The 14518-nt window shown below is 43.7% G+C and overlaps 1 protein-coding gene across 2 annotated transcripts; it reads left to right on the top strand.

The window, feature by feature from the left end:
• The first annotated feature begins 3726 nt into the window (after positions 1-3726).
• Positions 3727-10739, top strand: insig2 (insulin induced gene 2). 2 transcript variants are annotated; one of them, XM_030428239.1, is made up of 7 exons: positions 3727-3885; positions 5371-5606; positions 5746-5918; positions 7264-7388; positions 7540-7706; positions 8412-8511; positions 8619-10739. In XM_030428239.1, the coding sequence occupies exons 2-7, from the start codon at positions 5485-5487 to the stop codon at positions 8658-8660; spliced, it is 729 nt and encodes a 242-aa protein (XP_030284099.1). In that variant the 5' UTR covers positions 3727-3885; positions 5371-5484; the 3' UTR covers positions 8661-10739. The 2 variants fall into 2 exon arrangements, with proteins under 2 accessions (XP_030284099.1, XP_030284098.1); XM_030428238.1 differs by having other exon boundaries at positions 5394-5606.
• The last annotated feature ends 3779 nt before the right edge of the window (positions 10740-14518 follow it).

Genomic DNA, 14518 nt, shown 5'->3' on the forward strand with positions numbered 1-14518 from the left:
GTAAAGTTCACATAATGAATTCAGATTTTCTCTGAGCTGATCTGGTTACGTTCAGGCACAAAAACCACTCGGTTAGAGTTGGAAACATCTTGGTTATCGTCGCCATGAGAACGGCTGAAATGTCTCCAGGTGTCTCTTTTGACTTCTTCTCTCTACATCTGAACTTTCTCCTCCTCACAGCTTCAGAACAGGCTGGTTACTTTAGTTTGATGTATCTGAGGTGAATGTGAGACTGGAATGTGGAGAAAAGGCGTGTTAGTGTCTCGTATCTGCAGAGAGTTTCTGATTTTCTCTCTTTGTTGCTGCTCGGGACGCTTTACCAACCCAACATGTGTCTGTTTGACGTCCTGGGAATGAGACTCAACAATCAACTGTCTTTGTGGTGTAAATATCTTTAATTAAACATTAAAACAAACAACATCTCAATTAAATTAAAGCTAAATCTCACAACATTACTGTGTTTTATGAGAGATTGACAGAATATTACAGTTTATTTCTTCCTTTTTATCCTTCTTACAGTGCATCTCTCCACATAATCAATAAAAGGTGATCAGGTTCTGTTAGAGCAGATTTTAGCCTCTCCATGATAAAGTGATGTCATGTTTAGTTGGAGCTTCTCCTAATAACTCTTTTTATAGATTAGGATCTGTTATTAATATTTCTGTACACATGTGCGTCCCTCTGTCTGATGTCTCTCAGGCTTTGTCATGAATAAATTCACATTCTTATGGATGAAGATCAATATATATTCAGTTTCAGGAGCGCTGAGGTCATCCCAGACATGTGACACAACAGCAGCAGCCATTTTCTTTTGTTGCTCCCAGTTCAGCGCCGCCTGCAGTGAAGGATCTGCTGGCAAACAGCGACTCTCCGCCACATCCCGGCTGTCTGTCTGGGGACTGGCGGCTGCGGCGGGGAGGGAGGGAGGGAGTGAAGGAGGGAGGGGGGTTAGAGGTTAATTATAGACAACAGAGAGGTCACAGGGCCTATTATTCTGGAGCCGGGACCTGCAACGGTCCAATGGGGATGACATTTACGACGAGGGCCCGGCCCCACCCCTCCATCGCCATCCACACCCACAGAGCCACCGCGTGCACGCCATCACTCACGTTTATACTGAGGCAGCGACAGTGGGACAGATAATGAAAAGGCCCTTAGCGTTTGGCAGCGGCAGGATGATGGATTGAATCCCTGGCTGTTCTCCGGCTGCGTCAGGGGGCCTCCAAGTAGCCCTTGACAACTAATTGAAAGCCCCCCGTACCCTCCTCTTACCTACCAGACTTCCTTTATCACTCTAATTATGAGGGTTAAGTGAGTGTCCCCGGGGACAGCGAGCTGAACCTGCACAGTCATCTTATTAGATAAAAAATACAAGTCGAGGCAGAAATTCCTGAGTGGAGCTGAAGCCGAGCAGAGCTCAGGTCCTGGCCCAGGGTTCGTTCTCTCAGGCTTTGGACCAGATAAAAATGGATTTCTAAGATCGTACGACAAAAAAAGGGCTGTGAAAAATAATAATTATCTCACACGACTGCAGCCAAACTGTGATTTTATTATGGTGGAAAAATCCAATTAAAAAAGCCGGACAAACAATGAATGTATCCTCACACACACACACACACACACACACACACACACACACACACACACACACTGTGCTGCCTTGAATACTCATCAGAGCATCAAATATGGATTCATCCGCTGCTAAAAATAGTCCCAAACAGATGCAGTATTACCTCTGGTCTGAGTCATGTTCACAGGAGACAGCAGCTGTCTGAGGAAACGACTGAAGCTCTGAGCATGAAACTGTTTATGTGTGAGGACTGAGAGAGAGTTTACCAGAATATACTCCAGAACCTTTCAGTCTTTATTCTGATCTTCCTTTTCACCTCTGCCAGGAAGTTTTGCTTGTTTGTTTGTTTGTCTGTTTGTTTGTTGGTCCGTCAGCAGGAAAACATTTGAGACTTTTATTGAAAGACATTGTGACAGTGCTTGTGTACTGTGTGTTAAAGAGGCTCTGTGAAACAATTTGAAGTAGTTAACATACATGAATCACTATTTTATCGTTCTTGTGTTATAATGATGTGAACAGAGAGACCTTCCTGTCTCTCTCTGCTGTCTGTACAGATGTGTGAGGATGTGTTGAGGCTGATTTCTTTGTTTAGGACTTGAATGTACGGAAACAGTCCAAAGGATGATGTTCTCTCTGCTGCGCTAAAAGAGAGCAACAGGAGCTAACGTTAGTTTAGAAATGGAGTCTGCTAACATAAACCCGACACACAGAGAACCTTTAATGAAGTTAGTTTTTTGGTTAATTAAAACCTTTGTCTCAAAATATTCACCTAACCTTTAAAACGATTGTTGATTGGTATTATCATGGTAATATTATCATAGTAATGTTGATTATTATTTGTATATGTTTTCAGTTGTCGTGTTTAATGTGAGAATAAAGCTGTAGAATCATATCTCTTCTCAATATGCACATACATCACAATATTCAGTGAGCATTTCAGCTGCGCTCCAACATGAACATAATGAGTCCAGTTATGTGTTTATGTTTAAATCAAATTAAATATAAAAATAAATATGTCACACTTCTTGTTGATTGCAGTTTCTTCTGCATCGACACACTCCGGTAACACCAGCAGCTCTCTGAACTTTCTCTGCTGGGATGTTTTAAAACCTGCAGCTCACCTTGATAAAGTTAGCTGAGGCTCTGAGCTGTGCTGGAATGAGAGAGCACGGATAGTCTGTTTATGTTCAGACTATTGTGTCGCCAGATATAATCCCTGAAACCCCATCATGAGCAGCAGGCCTCAGTATGCTGAATACAAAATGGAGTGTAAATGGGACTGAGGATTAAGAGTGATCCACTCCGCACTGTGACTTTCTCACCTCTGCAGCCCTGTAAGCCTATTAGACCACGAGAGCAAATCAAATATGTTGTGGGGGAAACAGACGCAACTGTGTGTGTGTGTGTGTGTGTGTGTGTGAGGAATGACTTTAACATCCAGCTGTTTATTTATCAGGGCTGGAAGCTGGAACAGCCTCTTATCAATCTATAAATACTATACAAAGCCACAAACCACACTGTTATTTTAACTGCTTAAGAAACATCATTCTTTCCAAAATACTTCTTTAAACATGACTTTTCTCTCACCAAACGTCAGATTAGATGAGTTGGTATTAAACAATAGAAACATTAAACTATATAAACCAGATTTATTTATTGATCATCCAGCTGCTTATTTATTTACAACACCACAAATGACAAAGTTATTTCAACTGCTAAAAAGACAAATACTTCACACAAAGAACTTCTTTAAACATGATATTTTTCTTCCTAATGCCCAGAATTAATTAATGAAATGTATAAAACAATAAAAACATACATTTGAATATATAAACCTTTTATAATTATTCATATAAAATCATCCAGCTGTTTATTTATCGTGGCTGGTAGCTGAAAACAATTATTAATATCAATTTATAAATATTTAAACCACAAATTACAATGTAAATCTAGAAAACAAATGATTATAAACAATAAATTGGTATAAAAAAATGAAAACAAACATCTAAATGTAAGAACTTTATTTATAAACATCATCCAGCTGTTTACAGGAATTCCTTTTGTGGGTTAATCCACGCGCCGTCACCTCCAATCACGTGACACGTCTGCTTTGTGTAACGCGGTTACGTCACCACTTCAGACGCCGATTGGACGTCCGGTGTTCATTCAGCTTAGACAACCGGAAGTAGTCTCAGCAGGGAGAGAGGGCTAATTAATAGTTTCGTGTATTTCAGCCTAGTATTACACCCGGGAGTTAGTTTAAATGTTGTATGAATCTCGTAAATGTATTCGTGGAGCATCTGTGTCAACTTAAGGTAAGCGTTAGCGTTGATTTCAGCTAATATGCTACGATCGGTGGCTGTTAATGACTAATACAGTTTAGCTAGCCAGTTAGCTATCATATATAATCAGGCTAGCCAACTCTCGTCAAGCTAACTTTGTATATCCGCTCCTAACATCGCTACTTGTTCTGTATTACTGTTTAATTAAGATGATTCTCATTGCTTCATCTGAACGTATCCATCAGCACTAAGAAGGATAATACAAGTAAATCCTTCTGACGCTGCTTGGTAAATAATTAGTAATTAGCCGTTAAGCTAACTTCAGTTTGGCAGTTAATTACACTAGCAGCTCAGGCGCTAGCTAACTTGTTACACGGAAATAAAAGTTGTAGATTAAAATGTGTGACTATTATGCCTCAGAGTGACGTGTAGCTCTGTCCCCAGTGTGTGCCTCACGTATTACCTCAGCCTGAGAGGCACACACGGGAGCTAAAGGTGAGCGAGGTCCAACAGGAGCCAGCTGAAGGTTATCAGTTATCTAACGCTGCCTCATCAGTAATTTACTGAGAGACAAACTGCTGCTGCTGATGGACGAGTGGTTCAACATTTAGCACCACGTTATTAATCACTTACAAACCATGATTTGCTCAGTACAGAGAGACAGTGTGTCAGAATACAGTTTACATGTTAGTTCTGTTATTGAAGTGTCTGCATCAGCTGAGCACCAGAACAATAGATGGTAGTGATGTCATCATGAAGAGACACATTCTGGAAGCTCTCCATTGATGAGGGATAAAAGAACAGGACATACAAACACACAAATAAGTTCAATTAGTGTGTCAGTATATCAGTGGGGCTAAAAACCATGAAAGCTTCATTCACGATTGTGACTGGTGTCACACATCAGTGTGCTTAAACAAATATGACTGAGAGTTTCTGACGACTTACCAGAGTCATTAACTCTTTGTCGTGTTAACTTCTCTAAACTTAATCATCACACTGATGAGTCATAGTTGTATCTTTAAAATCTTCACTCTAGAACTATTCTGCTTTATTTTCAAGAACAAATGTACAGAAACTTACACCAGACATGAAACTGGATGTTGTCAGTGCCATTCATACCAAAGTGTGGAGACTCCATGTTGAATCAACACCTCTCAAACCTTTTAAACAGTAGCAGTATGTATACATTCAGTCAACAATATAAAGTGTATATACAGTAAAATACTGTACTATATACAGGGGTAACGATACTGAAAGAGGGCAAAGCAGAGTACAGATTACTGATAATGTAAGTACACACTAAGTACAGTACAACAGGTGGTTTATGTTGGTTTATTGCAGGACTAGTTGTAATTGTTTCATCTGTTTTTCTTAATGATTCCTGTCTTAAATAATTAACAGAAGATATTAGAGACCGACTTGGTAAATCATTAGTTTGTAAAGATTCTGTTACTGTGTAAACACTTTATGTTGCTCACCACGACTGTGATCACTAAATGACGTCTGAAATGACAGACATTTGTGTCCTTGTTCTTCAGGCCGCTCTGGGATGTCAGGGGAGGACGTTGAACTCACTGGTGGATGTAGACATCACACACCGCTCGTTATCATCCTGACCTAGGCTTACGAATGTCCCTGACACTGACAGCCATGAGCGACAGCAAAGTGACCAGCGGCCAGCAGCAGTGGTCGGGGTCCGGCCAGACGCCGCGGCCGGCCCGGGGCCCCTACATCTCCGTCATCACCAACAGGTTAGCTCGGAGTCCACTGCACATTATGGCACCTACTGGAGGAAATGTACTGACGGTGTCTGCTGGATATACGTTGCACTACACTGGCTATAAAACTTAGGGCCTTAAAGTCTCCTGACTCCTTCTCTCTGCCTTGTAGGACCACCAACCTGTTGATCCGCGGGGCCATGCTGTTCTCTGTGGGCGTATTCTTGGCTCTGGTGCTGAATTTACTTCAGGTGCAGAGAAACGTCACCCTGTTTCCTCCTGATGTCATCAGCAGTATATTCTCCTCAGCTTGGTGGGTGCCGCCCTGCTGTGGCACGGCCTCAGGTACGTGACGTTTTCTGAACGCATTTAGATCAAAATGCTCAAGTTACTGATTTAGTGAAAATACTCCATTACACATCGTTATTTGAGAACCTCATTTAAGGGATCATTGCAAAAAAACTTGCACATTTCAACCATTATAGAGAAATCTGTAGTGAAGGTGTCGGCCTCAAAACTCAGTCAGACTGAAAAAATACTGATTGTAGAAATCAAAGTAGCTCATTTTAAAACAGCCTTTATGGACCGCACAGAGTATAGATACACACACACACTCACACACACACACACACACACAGCCTTCCATATGATTGCACAACATGCCCAGCAGGCGAGACTCTCCACGTTATTGAAATGTGGTCTCCGGGGGGCGACGCTGTGGATGGAGATGCTTCCTGCTCCCACGAGGCTCAGCACAAAGCACAACAGCCCGAGGCTCTTCCTCCCCAGACACACCGCGCCTCCTGCAGGAGGCTGCCGCTTCCACACACACACACACACACACACACACACACAGTGCACTTCACTCCCACAGGAAAGAGCTGCTGCGTTTTGTTGACAGTGCAAAAATTAATTTGTTTTGAAGCAACATTAGTGATGTCAGAGGTTCAGATCACTGCGGTTTGTTCTTATCTAAAGAAAACAACTGGCTGAGTGTGAAATGAGCTGTCGGGCTGGGAAATAAAAGAAGTTACACTTAGTTGATCAAAGGAGAATTATCTGCCAGCTATTCTGAAAACATCGTCTGCTTCAAGCTCCTTAAATGTGAAGATTCGCTGCTGTTCTTTGTCGTTCATGACACTGAATGTGTCTGGAGAATAGGACAAAAGAAGAGTTCAGTTTCTCAAATCTGTCCAGAGTGAACCCTCGTTCCAAATACATCAATATAGGAATTTTCAAAAGTAAATAAGCCAACCTCTCCGACGTGCAGTCAGCTGATCACCTTCATCACACAGGAGAAGTCTGGAAGTGATGCTGCAGGCTAACACTAAGCTGGCGAGTTGGAAGAGAATCTAAAATCTGTGAGAATTTCTGATCCTGCTTTTGAGTTTGATAAACAGAATTGATTTTGACATTCAGACCGACAGGACAGACGTGTAAGTGTCCCTGTTCTCTGTTCTGTGGCTCAGACGGGTCGTTTGTAGTTGTTTCTGTCCCTTTTTGTAACTGTCACATGAAACAGAGGCCGGTGTCTGTCTTCAGTAATCCTCCCATGGTTGTGTGAGTGTTCCATCAGAACAGCATGAATGCTGCCTGAATGCCTGTTTTTAGCTAAACAATACAGCATGTGACATGTTTGTGTAGTGAACCAGGTTGTGTCGCTCCATGTTGACTCTCTTTGTCTCCTCAGCGCTGATCGGCCTGTTGTACCCGTGCATCGACAGCCGGCTGGGCGAGCCACACAAGTTCAAGCGGGAGTGGTCCAGTGTGATGCGCTGCGTGGCCGTGTTTGTGGGCATCAACCACGCCAGTGCTGTATCCTTCAGTCTGTACTCAGTTCTCTCAGCTGTAAAGAACACTAACTCCTCTGATGTAAACTCACTGGGTTAAAGGTAAAGTGGTACACATGTAACAGCTCTGTAAACACAGCCGTTGACTGTCTGGTCCTTGACCCTCCGTCTGTCAGAAAGTGGACTTTGCCAACAACGTCCAGCTGTCTCTGACGCTGGCGGCGCTCTCCATCGGTCTGTGGTGGACGTTCGACCGCTCCCGCAGCGGCTTCGGCCTCGGAGTCAGCATCGCCCTGCTGGCTACGCTGGCCACACAGCTGCTGGTTTACAACGGAGTCTTTCAGTAAGTTCCATCACACATTTACACACATGCTGACAGAAGAGAGACCGAGGGAGGCAGAAGAAGAGGACAGAGCGGAGAGAGAGAAACAAAGGCAGCACAGTTTTTGTTTGTTTTTATAAACATTTAATTTTATTTTGTTGGAGATAAAAGTTCTCCTCAAAACCCCCTGGAGTGACACTGACAAGACTTCAGTCAGTTAATAGAACTTGGGATCTTTGTGCTGCTTCACATCTTAACTATACAAAATATTACAACATAGTATGTGTTTGCTTTTGTCCCATTGTGCCAATAAAGTTACATTTTGGGTTTGGCTAATCAGCTCCTACAATCTAGTTTCTGTCTGATAAAGCTCAGGATGGACAGAACAAGCTTCCCCTCCATTTTGTTGGTTGCCAGGGTGACGGATGACACGTTACCTGTTTAAACATGAATCAGAACGAGGACTGTGTTGTAGAAACGAAGCAACAAACAAATGCTCACTTTCACTTCAGCTCAGACGTCTTTACCTGCTGCCATCTTCTGATGTGTGCAGAGATGAGAAGGAAGCGAGTTCTCTCCTTCATCACTTCCATCCTCGGCTCCAGAAGAAGCCGTTATTCAGTCTGTTGCCGGATGTTCTCGGCCCAGGTGTTCAGGCAGTCGTCGTTGTTGAGCTCTGTTATTGTTTGACATGTTGCTGTCATGTGTTTCTTCTCCCCTGCACAGGTACACGTCTCCAGACTTCCTGTACATCCGCTCCTGGTTACCTTGCATCTTCTTTGCGGGGGTGATAACGATGGGGAACATCGGACGGCAGCTAGCCTTGGTAAGAAACTGGAGTCATTTGACCAGAAGTGGTCTGCTCAGAGAGAGCGGCCCTGAAAGCCGACGGTGTCTGATGGTTTTTCCTCCACTTGTGTTTGTTTTGCTCAGTATGAATACAAATTCATCCAGGAGAAGAGCCATCAGGACTGAGGACGTCTGCTGGGAGAGACTTTGCAGCTGAAGCCGGCAGCGTCGACCAGGCCTGGCTGACCCTGGAGGAACCACTCGGGCTCCTCAGACGAGCTCCTGATTGGCCGCCTGCTGCCGGACTAACAGTATTTCTGATTGGCTCTCGCTCTGGCCGCCGAGCTGATGCGAACACTGAGAGCAGAGTTTGTTGTGTTTTTTTTCTTCGGTGCAGTTTATCTCTCCTAACCTGGATGGGATTAGCGGCGGAGCGTCTATCGTTCTTCAGATCAGCTCGACGTTTGAAACCTTTGGCTCCTTTGTGCCAAACGCAGTCACACGGAGGATCAGTTTAAAGGCTGCTCTTATCGGCCGACTCTTTCACGGATCAGTGGAGAACACACAGCCCGGTTCACTTCTGTCTGCAGAGATATGCATCTATATACCAGACCTTCTTCTTCTACGTCATTAGCTTATATCTACATTTACATTTCTTTGATAAAAGACGATGATGGTGTTCAGTGTTCACCTGCTGTGGGATTTTGTACCAGACATGTACAGTATCATCAGATCCAAAGAATGAAAATAAAAGAGATTTGTGAGGCTGCGTTCAGAACAAATCAGGTGCTGTGGAGTTTGGTGCAGGGTTTGGAGGTGGAGTGGGAGGAGTCAGCGTCTGCTCCCTGAGCTCCACCTGGACACCGTCTACTTTCTGGTTTCAGATTTCCATTTTGCTCGTGATAAAGAGTCTCGATGCCGTCCGTCCTGTGCACTCTGCTCAGAGGACTGAAACTTAAACGGCCACAATGATCGAAAACAGCATCTGATTTCTCTTTGTTGAAACTTGGCGGCCTTCATAGCATTTGTAAAAATATTGACCTAAAATCAAAACGATATCCCCTTCATTTGTTCATAAGCAGATTCTAAAAGTTTCATAAAAGTTAAATTAAATCAGCGACCGCTAATATTATCATTCCGGTCCCTCTGTGATCATTTTCAAGCTGTTTAACTGCAGCAGTTTCAGTTATTGTACTCGGTCCCGTTGAGCAGTCGGTCTGTGATGTGACGTCAGGTTGCTTTTCTACCAAAATCGATTCTGTAGAAACTTTTCGTGGTCTTTCTGACCCGTCACCGTGTAGAACCAGCGCCGGCTCTCAGGACGAGTGTCAGGACGATGTTTTCACCGCGTCGCCTGGTTGGGTCTGAACGCAGCCTCCGTACCGTCTGTATGATGTCAGTGAATGTTACATTTTGAATTTACACCAGCGTTGGAAGTGAGTTTCATCCATTTATGGACACTTTACGAGTTTTAAGACAATTTTTAAAGAACTCCCTTTTATTATAGAAGTTTTATAGACTTTGTTCATCGGAGGAGGAACATCTGTTTGACTGCAGCCTTTTTAGTTTCCTGGAACAAAAACAGACAAAAAGCTGCGTTTGTTTCCTCACAAACAGCAGGAATGCCAAATTTCCCCACTGATTGTCTTCATAGTGCTGAACTAAAGCTTGATGTTTATCCTTTATGAATACTGAACATATATCAGAGTAGATAACAGTAGAAGTAGAATCAAATAATCTATCGTCTTAGCTTTATATTTCCATTATAACGCGCTTACTAATCTTTTGTTAGAGACACTTTTTGTTCTGTTCATAAAGGATAAATGTGGTGTTGAGAGTGCGAGCAGCTGATTGGATCTGCACACGTTTCCTCTGATTCTCTGTTAGAAGCAGCCGACAGTGTTGAGCAGTGTTGTTCTGTTACAAACCGTCTGTTTGAGCCGCAGAGTACAAACAGGAAGCACACGTGAATCTGCACGACGAGCGGATCGTTTAAAGGGACTTTTATAACAATCTGTGATGAAACATGACGGTTTATAAAATTAGAGTTTCAGGACTTTTAAAAACAGTGTTTTTGTAATATTCTTCATTGTAGATTAGAGACACATGATGGAGACACGTTTTTAACTCATGTTCTGGGATCAGTTTCATATCGGCTCTGTGAAGACGAGTTGTTTTGTGGTTCAGCAGGATTCATAGTTCAAACTTCTGATAACTGAACATGTTCTTTGTTTTGGTGTAATAAAGACGACGGCCTTTTGGTAACTGCCTCTGATTCATCTGTCCATCAATACACGAGTCACAGTCAGGTGACGTGACGGAGAAAATGATCTAGGTGTGAAAAGTTATAGAATTTCTTCTTGATGCCAAAAAGAATTAAGATTTAATAAATCATTTTTGTCCAGAGTCACACACAGTTTTGTGAGCTGAGTGTCTTCTGTGTGTTTATCGTCGTTATGAAGCAGTTAGAGATGACTGATCAGAAGTGATGCGTGATCAATACGCTCCTGTTCTCTGACACTGAAACACATAACACAAAGGTTCCTGCAGAGATTTGGGTCGTTTTCTCAGGACAACATCAGCTGATGATGGTGATAATAATGATTAATGTGTGATCAGGAGACAACAGAGCTAAAACTTGAAACAGATGACATGTTTGACTCGTGGTCGTTCAGGGCTTCTGTACAAATCTACAGTAAAACCTTCAACATCTGATTCTCAGGCGTGAAAGTCTCAATTTGTAACACAATAACACAATAATGTTCATTTTTCCTTCACACAACTTGACCCTGAAGATATTTCACAAAATACAAACATAAATGAAGTCCGGCACACGCAGACGACTCGTGTGTGATGTTATTAAACGAGCGTCGGCGTCTGTGTTGCGTTAGAAAGTGTGAGGCCGCTTTAAAGCTGCAGTTAATTAAGTGGAGCTCGTCAGACACAAACTGCAGAGCTGCTGCAGAAGTGCTCACATCAACTGCTACAGTGTTCCCTGCTAATGTGGATTAATGCGTCCTGTCTGCCTGCAGCTCCCGCAGACACCCACTCGTATAGACACAAGTAATTAAGATGAATAATCGGGATTTAAAGAGCCTTTGTTTGCATTATTGCTAAATTTCCAGGATAAGGACAGAGTTTGTGGGAGCTTTACACGAGCGCGTGAGGCAATTTGCTGTGCGAATGTTATTGTTCAAGGCTAACTAGCTAGTAAAACAATAGGCGTGATGTGTCATAGCGGTAAGTGCTGCTCCGAAGAGCTAAACTCCCCACCACTAATGAATTCATTAATCTCTCTATTTATTCCTGACAAGCAATTATCTCCTCTCACAGAATGAGGGTCAGGAGGCAAGGTTGAGAGCTCCTGGGTGAATCTGCAGAGGAGGAAACAGAGGAGCTGCCGCCTCACACACCTGCTGGACCCGCCGGGCTGGTGGTTCTGGTCCACACTGTGAGACGCTGTCCAACGTTAACCTTCATCCAGATATAAAGTTAGTGACGTTAGCTTCTTCCTTCTGTCAGTCGTGTTTCTGTCTGTGCGGTTTAAAGACTTTTACAGAAAAATCATCGACTGGGTTAGTTTCCAGTTTGTGATCTCTGGTTCTTCTCCTGTTCATCTCCGACACGTGAAGTAGTAAAAACACCAGCTTCTAAGAAGACTCTGAGAAATTTTCCTGAGGCCTTGTCCACGCCACACAGGTGTTTCTTACAGCAAAGCTCTTTCTATACGTTTTGACCTTCTGTCAACAACACATCAGGAACCTCCTGCCAGGGTGAAGATGTTCAGTGACGCTGTTCAGTGTTCATGTGTGGACAAGCGAACAGGGTTTTTTTGTCTTGTCTCCTTTGACGTCAGAGTGTGTCCGTTATCTCCTCAGAGCAGTTTTGGTCGAGTTTCAACCGCGTATATAATCACGTATAAATGTAGATCTGAGGAACAGAAGCATCAGAATGAAGGGAGCTGCCATCGCTACATCCTCCTCCAACACAGACATGGTCGCAGTGGATGCTGTTGAAGAACTGCAGCCCGAACTGATCTGAAGAGACGTTATCTTCAGCTGAATTCTTCACTGTAGCTGCCAAGCTAATAGCGTTAGCATGCAGCCCGTCTGAAGTGGAGGTCGACCACAGACGAGCGGCACGGAGACATCTGAGGTTTCATAGGTTGTTTCTCTGTTTTAAATCAAATCTCCAGATACTTCAGGTGTTTAGCAGAACTGTTGTGTGGACTACAACACTTTATATCATCAGGAGGAGGAGAGGAGGACTTTATATCCTCAGGAGGAGGAGAGGAGGACTTTATATCCTCAGGAGGAGAGGAGGACTTTATATCATCAGGAGGAGGAGAGGAGGACTTTATATCATCAGGAGGAGGAGAGGAGGACTTTATATCATCAGGAGGAGGAGAGGAGGACTTTATATCATCAGGAGGAGAGGAGGAGGACTTTATATCATCAGGAGGAGGAGAGGAGGACTTTATATCATCAGAGGAGGAGAGGAGGACTTTATATCATCAGGAGGAGAGGAGGAGGACTTATATCATCAGGAGGAGGAGAGGATGACTTTATATCATCAGGAGGAGGAGAGGAGGACTTTATATCATCAGGAGGAGGAGAGGAGGACTTTATATTCATCAGGAGGAGGAGAGGAGGACTTTATATCATCAGGAGGAGGAGAGGATGACTTTATATCATCAGGAGGAGGAGAGGAGGACTTTATATCATCAGGAGGAGGAGAGGAGGACTTTATATCATCAGGAGGAGGAGAGGAGGACTTTATATCATCAGGAGGAGAGGAGGAGGACTTTATATCATCAGGAGGAGGAGAGGAGGACTTTATATCATCAGGAGGAGAGGAGGACTTTATATCATCAGGAGGAGGAGAGGAGGACTTTATATCATCAGGAGGAGGAGAGGAGGACTTTATATCATCAGGAGGAGAGGAGGACTTTATATCATCAGGAGGAGGAGAGGAGGACTTTATATCATCAGGAGGAGGAGAGGATGACTTTATATCATCAGGAGGAGGAGAGGAGGACTTTATATCATCAGGAGGAGGAGAGGAGGACTTTATATCATCAGGAGGAGGAGAGGAGGACTTTATATCATCAGGAGGAGGAGAGGAGGACTTTATATCATCAGGAGGAGGAGAGGAGGACTTTATATCATCAGGAGGAGGAGAGGAGGACTTTATATCATCAGGAGGAGGAGAGGAGGACTTTATATCATCAGGAGGAGGAGAGGAGGACTTTATATCATCAGGAGGAGGAGAGGAGGACTTTATATCATCAGGAGGAGGAGAGGAGGACTTTATATCGTCAGGAGGAGGACTGGACTTTTATCTTCTGGTGAACTGTTCCTTTAAATTTTCACTGGTGCTGAGCAGCTATAATTAAATACAAAGCAGCATTCAGATGAACAACAGTCTGTTCTCCACCACAGCATTAATTTACAGAGCTCATTAATCATGTTCTCACACACTCACACTGATACACACCTGTGTGTGTGTGTGTGTGTGTGTGTGTGTGTGTGTGTGTGTGTGTGTGCGCACGTGGAGCCACATTCAACACCACACTCTGATTTTCCCGTCTCGTTCCTCTACAAACAGCAGCAGCCTGGTCCAGCACCTCCTGCCACCTTCTCGACACCTCATGTAAAACCGTGGCTGCTGCAGGAGCTCGTAAAGTTTGACCTTGCTCTCACTTACGTGTTTTTCACACATAGCGGGGCACAAAACCTATAAAAGGCGCTCAGTAATCGCTGAGGACAGGCCGAACACAATGAAATAGGTCTTCGCGGGGAACCACAGCGCTCCATCTCCAGCCCGTCTCTGAGGGATGACCGTCTAAACTGGAATAAAACCCCGTTAAACGGTGTCACAACATGAATCACTGCCCCGCGAGACATCCATCACTGCTTAAAAGGTGACCACAAATGATCTGTGAGCCACTAGATATTGATTACTCATGTGCTGCAGGTGTCAGGTTTAATGTTGCAGCGGCTTGATAGCGTCGCCTCTGACAGCCGCTGCCCTAACTCTCCTCT

Source organism: Sparus aurata, chromosome 9 (genome assembly GCF_900880675.1).
Source record: "Sparus aurata chromosome 9, fSpaAur1.1, whole genome shotgun sequence".
NCBI lineage: Eukaryota > Metazoa > Chordata > Actinopteri > Spariformes > Sparidae > Sparus > Sparus aurata.

Excerpts from the sequence above, each read along its gene's own strand:
- insig2 (XM_030428239.1), top strand. The coding sequence starts at position 5,485 with ATGTCCCTGACACTGACAGCCATGAGCGACAGCAAAGTGACCAGCGGC. Across the intron at positions 5,607-5,745 it reads ATCTCCGTCATCACCAACAG|GACCACCAACCTGTTGATCC; the intron begins GTTAGCTCGGAG and ends TCTGCCTTGTAG. Across the intron at positions 7,707-8,411 it reads GTTTACAACGGAGTCTTTCA|GTACACGTCTCCAGACTTCC; the intron begins GTAAGTTCCATC and ends TCCCCTGCACAG.